Raw genomic sequence first — 12272 nt, forward strand, 5'->3', positions numbered from 1 at the left:
TTTCGATACTGTTTTTACAACTCTGTAACCACAAAAAGGGTAATTAAACTGGACTTTTTGAACCAAACTGACACTACTGCTTTATAAAAACAACTATAACTTCTTGATTGTTCCAACATCTTACATGTAGTCTATTGCTATTACATGTGCAACACTTCTACAGAAGCATAGGGGGAGTTCTTTTTTTGTGTAAGAACGGAGGATAAGATCCACTGGGTTGTCTGTGAAATTAGACCATACCTTGTATTGTGTAACTGTTGATAAAATGTAATGGTCATTTCCTGAAAAAGGAGTGCTAGTTCAGGTACCCTCACTAACTAATTAATGATTGTAACTGCTTTGTCTGCAGGTTTTTCTCAGAAGAAAAATGGAAATCTATTTCCATATTTATTAAAACATACACATTTCTGGCAAAATGTACTGTCATAGTGGCCTGCATAGAGCAAGTACCCTGCTGTGCTATGCACTGTACAATCAGAGCGAACACATCAGGCCTGCTTTAGAAAATTTACACCTGTTAAACAACAGGTTGATAAAGGGAGAAGAGGAAAGTAAACATCAAGAGAGTGGCATGAAAGTCACAGCAAACCAAAACTCTTCAGCTTTTGTTCAGGTTCTGGAAAGATTTAGTGGAGTTTTCAGCAGGGAGAATATTATAATTAGACAGTTATGTAAGCAGTTACAACAGGCTCCCACCTTTCACAAGAAACAGTGGGATAAAAGCATTGAAGATACCTTATAGTAGGAAAACAAGAACTAGCATTTCATGTACGTTCTGAAGCTGAGGAGAGCTTGAAAGGTGGTTTGAATCTGAACTGAAGAGCTAGTACATTGCTTTGAGTTTTGGTGCCATGGTAAATGGATATTTGGTAAAATGGAAACGGTATCAAAAGTTAAGTATTCGGGTTCTGCTAAAGAAAAAGATCTGGCTGTGGAAAAGTGAATTTGTTAAAGTTGGAGGGGAGACTGGCAGTAGTGGAGAACCTGGGATGCAAAGAGCCTGAACATAAGCAATTCATTTGGGAGAATGAAAAGTTAACAATGGAAGTGTAGAATTCAGGTATAATTTGGAAGTTACAGGTCTCAGTCAAAGAAAGTCACTTGGTTTATGTAAGTAATGTAAACTAGTAACAATGCCTCCAAAAAGACTTGAACTGACAGGGATGGATGTAACGCAAAAGCAAAGATAAAGTTCTGCATTCCTTGTGTTGAACTAAAAAGGATAACCATCCAGCTGCTAGAAGATACTGGAGAGGTGGGCTTAAACATCAGTTTGATTTGAAAATAAATCAAAGATAGAAAATAGATTACTCTGTGAAAACACTCATTGACAGTACTAACAAGGGCTTCTGAAATCAAGCTCAGCCTTGTGGTTGTTGCATGCAAATGTATTTTATGTAATTCTGCCAATAATGTTACAACACTGTTAAAACCGAGTATTCTTCTGGACTGTCCTTTGTGAAAGTCCATTTCTACAGCCTTCCAACTGTATAGTTGCAATATAATCTCCAACTGAAAATTTAATGAAGACATCAACAAGGAAGTGGTAGCTACATTTCTGGTTTGTGAAAAATGTCCTCTAGTTGCAAGAAATCAGCACTAGAGAGTTGGAGGTTAAAGAGAATTGGGAGGAGGTTCTTCCAAATGCAGTGCTGAAGGAGGCGGAGGAAAGGGAGAATATTACAAATGGGATGAAAGGGTAGAACTTCAGTTAATTCAAAGTTTAATGGACTGGAGAAAAAGAAATGCATTGATTCTAAAGCTTGACCAGGAAAATGTCATTAGCAACTTGGACCTGTGTTAGTGGAGTACAAGCAGTACTAGCTAAGCTAAGTTGAATTACTTCATCTGAGATGTAGAGTGAGTGGTTATGTTGATGGCGGTCACCATTTAAACTACCATGTAATAAGTTGCCGCATCACAATAGCTTTTTTTGTTCATCTCGACTGTAAAGCATCTCTGTGCTGAAAGGGATCTGAGGGTGTTACAGACAGAGAAGGCATATGAAAGGCGCCCAAAATGGAAGGAGAGGGAAGGTGCACAAACTTTCTTGCTGCATTTTGGGAGTAAAATAAATTGTTTAGATCCTATTTTTGCCTGCCTGGATGGTAAGGAGACTTGATAGCTTTCTGAAGTTACTCAAGAAGTATTTGCTAACAAATTAAGTCTCTGACTTTCTGCAGTCTTTGCATGAGTGTATGCAAATACTACGGAAGACTTCATTCATATGAACAGATAAAATTGGAGAGATCTATGAGAAGGCTCAGTGCTTTCAATAACAGTCTAGGAATAGAAACTTAGTTCATATAAAAAAGCCAATTTTTTTGAACCCTGATTTTTTTTTGTTTTCCCCAAATCATTCAGTGTCATTTCTGATCCTCTGCGAACTTTAACATTTGTTTGTAGAAGGAACATGTCATTTCGTTTTGTGCCAACACATCTTCAGTCAGTGCAGAATGCCTCGGCTGCAAAAAGGGAAGAAACAAAAAAGCAGGGACAATTTAGGTTTTTGAGCTCTAACTAAAATTACAATACTAACAGCAAATGGCACCTCACATTTTTGCAACTAAGCTCACTGTGTCGTAGGTGGGGGAGAGTGGTCTGAACAGAAAGCCAAAAAAAATTTTAGTAAGAGCTCAGTTTTAAATAGTCAGACAAACATACTTGGTGCGGCTTTTTTTGGGTGCTTAACTCAGCATAGCTTTTACGTGCCAACATTTAAGCAGCTTAGTGTGGTATTTCATTTAACTCTGTTTTGTTGTTTAAAACACCCTTTTTGTTCTTTAATTTCCTAGGTGTTTTATGTTTCTTGTCTGGTTTCGTTTGTTGCTGTGTTTTTGTTTTCTGGTGGGGATTTTCTGTCCCCCTTTGTGCATTGTCTTCATTGCAGCAGTGTGGGCTTGTAGCTCCCTGGATCTGTTACATGGATGGGTAGTTACCCTATCGCCCACAAAAAATTCTACGGGGTTTCTCTGGTGCACTGAGCATGGAATAACCAACTAGTCGGGGATGACAACTAGGACAGGGCATCCCTTGAATTAGTTGTGACATGTGGGCACTTCAGTTCTTAGCTGTTGTGCTACTAGTCCTATTAAAGTAATTAATTTTTCAAAAGGGGCTCAGTTGCATCTTAGATACTGATTAATGCATCTGTGTATAACTGTGAACGTAAGTATTGTACCTTCATATTTAGTGTTTGATTTCTAAAACTATCATGATTGTTCACAAGTTTCTTTCTTCTGTTTGATTTCCTTCGTCCGTTTTTCTCCAGGAGGTAGACCAGGTTGATCAGGTAGGATATATTGCTGGGAACTGATCCTAGCTATGTTGGCTTAGCTCAGTTTCTCATGCTGCTTCCATATCAAAATACAATACTCAAACAGCTGGACTTGAACAGTTCATAACACTCATTCAGCAACTGGAACATGCAGTACTAAAATCCTTTTTTGACTTCGCAACTTTTACGGCATTCCATAATTTCTGCTTAACGCACTTCAATGTGGATATGAAATGACCAAAGTTCTTTTTCTTCCCTTTATTTTCTTTTTTTGTTGTTTGTGGTTCCTATTCTTTGGATTTCATCTGAGGTTGCCTAGCCTGGCATTTCTGGTCGGGAGATGGTGAGATAGATCAGTACTTGATACTGAATCACCTGGTATCAAAGCCAGTGAGCGCAGTATCAGGGTGGCAGTGGACAGTAGTGAATATGCGCTTAAAAGTGCACAGATTACCAGATACTGCATTCTGCTAAGCTCTTAGCACTGTATGACTAGATGCTTATGCCGTGGCTTTATTGATATGGCTATTGGCAGGTTAACAGAATATCATGTGTTCAGTGAATGTGTTAAAATTGAACTTACCAGTTACAGCAATTGCAATATTGCATATAAACACTTTGCAAATATCTGGTATCTGAGATATGTCTGGTGAAATGGGAAAAGGTACTGGTCTATCTTTTGGAGCCTTTTTAAGCTGCTGCGCTTTATCAGAAAACTATTTCCCTGTATTATTTCTTGCTTCTTTCTCCTTACAGAAACAGAAGAATATTGCTGGAGCACTTGCCTTTTGGATGGCAAATGCATCTGAATTACTGAATTTCATAAAGCAAGACCGAGATCTTAGCCGAATTACTGTGGATGCACAAGATGTTTTGGCACACTTGGTTCAAATGGCATTCAAGTAAGACTATCAAACTTCTGTTACACTTAGCATATTCCTGTTTCTGTGGTTTTACAATAACTTCACATTTTTGCTCAATTTTAGTTATACCAATAATGTCCTTTGCGTTTTGTTAGATAACTGAGAGGAGGACTTATAAGAGAAGCTAGCCTTGCTTTTTTTAGACAGATATTTCATTTATGAATATGAATCACTGGGCTATGCAAGGAGTTTAATCTGTTAGGTCTTCTTGTGATAGTTGAGGCTCCCAATGAAAATTTTAACAAAATGTTAGATGAAGTTTGTGTTATTGTTTTATTTTGATTTGAGGTTGTTATGGAGATGAGGAAATATTTTTTCTGTTGATACATCAATACATAGACTTAAACGTTTATGGGTCTTCAATGAACTTTGTGCTCTTTAAGGGCTTCTTATTGTATTAATAATCTACTCCTTTCATAATTTGCATAAACAGCAATTTGCACAGGGTTTTTTTGCACATTTTTTTTCTTAAACTTAAAGACAGGTTTTGGCTTGGGGTAAAATCAACCTATACTAGTCAACTCAGGCAATTACAATACTGATTAAAAGAAAAATTCAATGAAGTATCTGATGGGAAGGAAAATCCTCAAAGGAAAGGATCCTCAAACAGAGATAACATTGAGTGAGCATGGTGCTAATCAATAAGAAAGGCTTGATTTTTTGCACATATCTAGGTTATATTTTTTTCCCCGAGCCAGTATTGAACAAGTTTTTCTCAGCAAATTTGTGTTTCTCAAACTAATGTTTAGAGAAGTCTCAGTGTACCCTGGGTGACTTACAGCCAGCCTTCTCCCACTTGTAGGATGTCTGTTTTATATACAGCTTTTCATCCTTCTGTAATAGCACAGAGTATAATCTTTCTTCTTTTTATTCCGTGAGAGTATTGGAAGACCTAACCATGGTTTAACTGTTTAGCTTTAAGTGGGGGCTACAGTGCTCTAAAGAATAGTATTGTAGTATGTGAACGTGGTATATGAAACCACATAATTGCTTTCTGAACTTTTAAAAGGTATCAGAGAAGCATCAAACGAGTTCGTATGTACTCCCACAGATTCTGGTGGTGGTGGTGAGTTATGGGAAAACAGGGTATAGCAAGTAGCTATTTTGACAAAGTCTATATCTTTATAGCACTTTAAAATTTCTAACTGTTAATGAAGCTATGTCTTTTTGCCACAGGTCAGTGGCAGGATTGGTGTCTTGAAAATATTCTTTGCTATTTCAATTTTCTAGGTAGTCAGTAAAGACAGAATATTTAGGTGGCTAGGAAAGGGCGGAACTGTATTTTTCCCTGTACATGACGAGCAGGCTGGATGCGAAAGCATTTTTCAGAGTTTTATCTGTCTGTGAATTTGGCCCTAAGTACACTGTAACACAGAAGATTTCAAATTGATGTATCAAACTTTTGGAGAATGTAACTGTGGAATATGTATTGAGAAGGCAAATGAAAAAGCACAACAGAAGCATGAAAATAAACAAATCTGCTGTGAAAATGTTATTTGATGGTAGCAACTTGCATACTCCAGAATTGGTTGAAATTGCCATGGCTTTTGTTTTCTAGAAACTCAGGGTATTTCATTACAAATGTTACCAGTGAAACAGAAAATGGAGTTGTAGAAAGCCATTAATTGTTTTCCTTTATATATGTGATTACAATTTGATTCCCTTTTAGTTTCAATTCTTAACAGGAAATGCATAAATGAGTTATCAAAAATCATGTTAGAGAAAATATTTAATTATTAGAAGAGAGAGAATACTAAAATAGGCTTTTCATTTTGCTGTAGTGAAAGGTAAGAGAAATCTTGTGCATTGGCTCAGAATAGGATTATTTTTTTGGCAGATTTTAAAACAGAGAGAAATGTGTTTCTGTTTGGAAAAAATAGGTTTTGCAGTCTTACAGTTTGGCCTGACAACATCTTTATGTAGCGTATGACCTTTACTTATGAGTGCAGTAGCAATATTGCATTTAAGTGGCTGTTTTTGTTCCCTGACAACCTTTTTTTACAACCTCTATATGAAAGGTATAGGAGAACTGGTCTCTGGCCTTTTAAAAATAATTATTTGGTTCCCTTTAGTCACGTACATAAAACTGCATTTTCAGGAATCTTGTAATTTGGTAGATCTCTTTTCTTTAGAAACATTTGTAATGAACACATACGGGATTTTAAAATTTTTTTTTTTCCCTCTCCAGGTACCTGGTTCATTGTCTGCAATCAGAGCTTAATAACTACATGCCAGCATTCCTTGATGATCCAGAAGAAAATAATCCTCAGAGGCCTAAAATAGGTTAGAGTACTTGATCTTTTGTTGTGTCTTCTAAGCTATCCAATTAGTTGGTAATAAACAAAATATTTAACAGTGATATGACACAAGTTGTCCTAACCCCTGAGACTTGTTTGAATCAATTCTGTATGGATGATAAGAAAGGATAGTAGTAACATTCAAATGATCTGTATTTGGTTAAAAATCATAGAAGAATTTAGTTTGGGGGGGAATCTCTGGATGTCATCTAATCCAGTGTCTTGCTCAAGGCAGGTGCAATTGAGTCAGATTGTTCAGAGTACTGCCCAACTGAGTTTTGAATCTCCACTTGGGGATGGAGATGCCACAACATATCTGAGTAACCTTTTCCAATGGTTGACCACTCTCACGGTGAAAATACTTTAACTATATCTAATTGGAATTTCTGATGTTGCAATTTTTGTGCTGTGTTGCCTATTGTTCTGTGCTATCACTGTGCACCTTTGAAAGGGTTCTTGTTCTGAACCCTCCGATTAGGTAGATGAAGACAACAATAAGCTGTGCCCTTAGCCTTCTCTTGCTCCAGGATGAACCAAGTCACTTTCCTGTCCCTCTTTTCTGTCCTTTTCTCCAGCACTCTCGTCATCTTGGTGGCTCTCCGCAGAATTTGCTTCATTAAATTGGTATCTTCCTTGTGCTGGGGGGTCTAAAAACTCGATGCTGTGCTCCAGATGCAGTCTCACAAATGCTAGGTGGATAGAAGAGATTGCATCCCTCCCTGCTGCTTACTTTGCTGCCGCTATCTTAGCAGCTTAGTATGCAACTGGGTACCTTTCAAGCATGGACATGCTGCTTAATCACGTTTACCAGAACCTGTACATCACTTCAGCAGGGCTGCTCTGTGTCCAGATGACGCCTACTTTATACTGTTGCACAGACTGACACTGGATCTGGCAGTTGCCTTTGAACTTAATAAAGTCCCTTTCTGCCCATTTCTCCAGCCTACTAAGGCCCTTCTGAAAAATACTGCTGCCCTTCAGTGTACCAATATTTCTCCCTAGCTCAGTGTCATCTGTAAATTCGCTGAGAATGCACTCCATCCTGCCACTCAGCTCATTAATTAAGTCATTAAACAGTATGAGTCCCAGTCTCCATCCAAGAGGGAAGCCACTAATAGCTGACTACCAACTGGAGTTTGTATCCACAAATCCACCAAGTCCAGTGGTCCAGCCAATTCTCTACCTATGTTATCATCTCAGCAGTTTTGCTGTAAGGATGCTGTGGGTACCAAGTTTAAGCTGACTGACATTGTAGATTCCTGCCAAGGATCCCTCCCACGATACTTTAAATATGACAGTGCTTTGCAGCCATGGCAGCCTTCTGGGGCTATTTCAGTCCATGAGAACATTCTTGTCATGTCTGTAACCCCAGCTCAGTGACTCTGCTCAGATTTCTAGTGCCTCTTGTTGCCCTGCATGCTGAACACGTTGATGCACAGGGCCTTGAGATAGGAACCCCCATTGTGCTTGTCATGGGGAAGATGTGAGAGCCTCCTACATTATATAGCCTGATGACTAAAGAAGAAAATGAAAAATGTGAAAGTTTGAAAGGATTAATTGCAGATAAGAGGTTAGGAAGAGTTAAGGAGATAGTGACATTCTGAATAGTTGAAGTAAAGATGATCTGCAGAGCTATTAAGTACTGTCATTCTGTTCAACTAGGAAGAGTATACACAATTCATATATACTTCCTGATCTTTTGGGTATTATACTTGCTGCGATGGTTTTTCTCCGGTGTTAAACATTGAAGGAAGAATATGAAGATGTACTGGTTTTGGTTTTTTTTCTAATTCCTGTACTGTAAGAAGGAGAAATTTCTGTGACACAAAGCCTGAAAAATAGTAGCAAACTGACATTGGAATAAAGGTAGACAATGTTCATTATTTAAGTTTTGAGCTGCTTTGTAGATTTTTGTCTTATACAGATGAGTTTCTTCAGTCACAATCCTCCTGCATTTCAATGCTAAAGAAATTAATTTGGGAGTCTCTTCAGTAGAGATTTCAGATGAAAGTATTGCTAGAAAAAAAAAGGCTTGGAAATAAATGTTCTACTTGCATTCTTATTTGCCACCAGAAGCATATAAGGATGTTTGGTCTTGGTGAAGCTAACAGGAAGAACCTATTGCTTTTGACATAATATTGCGGTGAACTAATGGGCAAAAGGAAATCTGAATAATATTTAAAAAAACTAATGTGTAAACAGGAGATGTGTTCTGCAGTTTAAGTATGTCACGCAATGCAAATAATTTTTGCTGAAATGTATGGAATACAGTTTGATATTTAACTGCAAGGAGCTGCGGAATAATTGTGATATGCATTTGAAACAGTAGAATATAAAGTTTTTAACTTGTTATTTAAAATAACAGAAAAATTAGTTTGCTCAAGTGAGGACATGATATAAGTGTCAGATATAACCCATGATATACTTGTCTACTCATTATTTTCCCAAAAGAAATTGTTTTCATTTCAGGAGTTAAAAAACAGATTTCAGCCATGTTGCTCTAGCTTGAAAATCATGAAGTAGTAAATTCATTTCTGAAAATTTGTGTAACTTTAATACATGTAGGTTCCACCTAGCATTCACCAACCTGGGTTAGGTGTTTTTGTATTATTATTTATGGCCCAAACTGGTTGTACATTGCAATATGTGAATGTGATTTACTTGTTGCTTTTATCTGTGTAGATGATGTGCTGCATACATTGACTGGAGCTATGTCCCTCTTGCGACGATGTAGAGTGAACGCTGCTCTGACTATACAGCTCTTCTCCCAGCTGTTTCATTTTATCAACATGTGGCTTTTTAACAGATTAGTTACAGCCCCAGATTCAGGGTTATGTTCACATTATTGGGGTGCTATTGTTCGTCAGCAGTTGGGCCATATTGAAGCCTGGGCAGAAAAACAAGGTTTAGAACTGGCAGCTGATTGCCACCTGAGCAGAATAGTGCAGGTGAGTATGTGTATTTCTGATTAACACTTCTCACATATTTGTAAATTCAAAGAGAATATTTGTATATTCTGTGTTCCTGGACAATAGCATGTGTACAAGCATAGTTTGTGTGAATCAGTCCTGGAATATAGAGGTAGCATGCAAAGACACAAAATATGTTTTCAACATAATGAATAACTAAGTTAAAAGTGAAGTTAATAATTAGTGGTTTTAGCCAACATGCTGTTCAATTTCTATTTATGAGACTGAGCTATAACTATGCTGAACAGAGAGAAGAAGAGTAGCTGAAAAATTCATCTGCCTCATTTAGGATAGGTTTAGTATTAATTCATTTTGTACGCACAGGAGATATATTCAATCGTTGTTTTGGGCATATTTATGTTGCTTCTGTAACAGATCTGGCTTCTTGCTTTGTCTTTTCCAATCTCTTGTCTAAAGAAAACTCAGAAACAAGGCTTAAGGTTTCATTCTTTTTTTTCTCTCTTAGGCAACCACATTGCTTACCATGGACAAATATTCACATGCAGATGTTCCAAATATTAACAGTACTTGCTTTAAGCTGAATTCTCTGCAGCTACAAGCTTTGTTGCAGAATTATCACTGTGCTCCAGATGAACCACTCATCCCAACAGTAAGTCTCTTCTATCACTTACTATGCCTTTTAACATACCTGAGGAATATAGACTTAAAGTAACAACACTGGCTGAAAATAGCTGGGTTATTGTTGCTTGGTTTGAAATTCTTACGAGAAGAGTCAGAGTAGTCAGTCTGCTCTCCACACAATAAGAAGTATTCTTACTCTGGGAGGAGTAGCTGACACGCCAGAAGGCTGTGCTGCCATCCAGTGGGACCTGGACAGGCTGGAGAGTTGGGCAGGGAATAACCTGATGAAATTTAACAAGGGAAAATGTAGAGTCCTGCATCTGGGCAGGAACAACCCCAGATTCCAGTATAGGCTGGGAAATTACATATTAGAGAGCAGTGTAGGGGAAAGGGACCTGGGGGTCCTGGTGGACAACAGGATGACCATGAACCAGCACTGTGCCCTTGTGGCCAGGAAGGCCAATGGCATCCTGGGGTGTATTAGAAGAGGGGTGGTTAGTAGGTCGAGAGAGGTTCTCCTTCCCCTCTACTCTGCCCTGGTGAGACCCCATCTGGAGTTTTGTGTCCAGTTCTGGGCCCCTCAGTTCAAGAAGGACAGGGAACTGCTGGAGAGGGTCCAGCGTAGGGCAACAAAGATGATGAAGGGAGTGGAGCACCTCCCTTATGAAGAAAGGCTGAGGGAGCTGGGTCTCTTTAGTTTGGAGAAGAGGAGACTGAGAGGTGACCTTATTAATGCTTATAAATATATAAAGGGTGAGTGCCATGAGGATGGAGCCAGGCTCTTCTCGGTGGCAAACAATGATAGGACAAGGGTTAATGGGATCAAGCTGGAACACAAGTGGTTCTACTTAAATTTGAGAAGAAACTTCTTCTCAGTGAGGGTAACAGCGCTGGAACAGGCTGCCCAGGGAGGTTGTGGAGTCTCCTTCGCTGGAGACATTCAAAACGCGCCTGGACATGTTCCTGTGTGACCTCACCTAGGTGTTCCTGCTCTGGCAGAGGGGATTGGACTAGATGATCTTTTGAGGTCCCTTCCAATCCCAAACATACTGTGATACTGTATCAGCACTATCAGCCTGCTTTTAGCCACCAGTTTCAGCAGCTGTACTTCCCTGCAACTGGAGCAGGACATTACCAAAAATCCATCTTACACCAAGATGGAATGTAAGGTAGCACTGCCTGTTGAGCATGCTCAGAGAGATGTCGCTGCACCTCACACGGTTGTGGATGGAATCCAGTAAGGGAGTAGAGGAGATGTGCACAGAGCACTCTGAAAAGGTAGTTCTCTGTGTAACGACAAGAAACAAAGACTGGAATTTTGACTGTAGAAATCAAATGAAAGAAGCAGGAACACTAAGCATTTTTTTCACAGTGGAATGTAAAAATTCATGAATCTTGAATCCCTTTGTATAAGCAGTGGACAGATCGTACTTTGATGTACAGATTGACACATGGAACATGTATGTAGAGAGAGGTGTTTTCAGAACTGGTTTTTGTCTTGATATTTGAGACATAGCTGACTATTCTATATTTTATCCATGCAAAACATCATCTTGGCAAAAGTTGAAAGAGGTTTTGTGTTCTTGCAGAATTGTAATCGTGGATGAAAACTCTTAAGGTGAAGCACAATTACAGGATAGTTCACTCATCTAAAAAATCTTAAAAGACAAAGATAATATAAGATTTACATAACTGAATGCATTGTTGACCAAGTTTTTTTAAATTACTTTGGATACATCTGTTTATTAAATCAAAGGTACTAACAGAATGGTTCTAAAAGTGTTAAGAGGGACTTGTAGCTTGGATATATTTTTATATATTGGCTAGGAAACCAAAAATTCTTTTGCTGAAGAACATAGCTTATATTTGCTGTTTACACATAGGTAGAATCCCACGGTTTATTGTTCTTGTTCTTTAGGGCCCTCCAAAGAACTATAGCACTAGGTTTGACAGGCGGTCTTTGTGTCAGAGGGAGGATTACAGGATGGCTTGTTTGTCCTGTTGTGGGAACGTGGTATTTGAGACTTCTTTGCTCCTTGCTATGAAAAAGTCTTGTATGCTCAAACTCTGCCGTATTGCTGCCAAATGTGAAAAAATGTCAAGGCTTGAAATTGGTTCAAAGGAATATAAATGTATTTACTTCTATTTACCTTAGTTTTATGTAATTCTTTTAAAAATTAGCACCTTTATGGTAGTAAGGCCCTTATCAAAGAGCACTTCTAAA

General features: G+C 38.4%; 1 protein-coding gene across 2 annotated transcripts in view; it reads left to right on the forward strand.

Moving 5' to 3' along the window:
• AFDN (afadin, adherens junction formation factor) overlaps nt 1–12272 on the forward strand; it is a gene marked incomplete at both ends in the record, with an annotated part of 126768 nt that overhangs the window by 69150 nt on the left and 45346 nt on the right. Inside the window, 5 exons of one of the 2 annotated variants that reach the window (XM_080341887.1) lie at nt 3272–3292; nt 4034–4179; nt 6389–6483; nt 9180–9445; nt 9933–10076. In XM_080341887.1, coding sequence (XP_080198013.1) covers nt 3272–3292; nt 4034–4179; nt 6389–6483; nt 9180–9445; nt 9933–10076 — 672 coding nt within the window. The remainder of the gene's footprint in view (nt 1–3271; nt 3293–4033; nt 4180–6388; nt 6484–9179; nt 9446–9932; nt 10077–12272) is intronic. The other variant, XM_080341888.1, reaches the window with a different exon arrangement.

The sequence above is a fragment of the Nesoenas mayeri genome, assembly GCF_963082525.1.
Source record: "Nesoenas mayeri genome assembly, chromosome: 3".
Classification (NCBI taxonomy): domain Eukaryota; kingdom Metazoa; phylum Chordata; class Aves; order Columbiformes; family Columbidae; genus Nesoenas; species Nesoenas mayeri.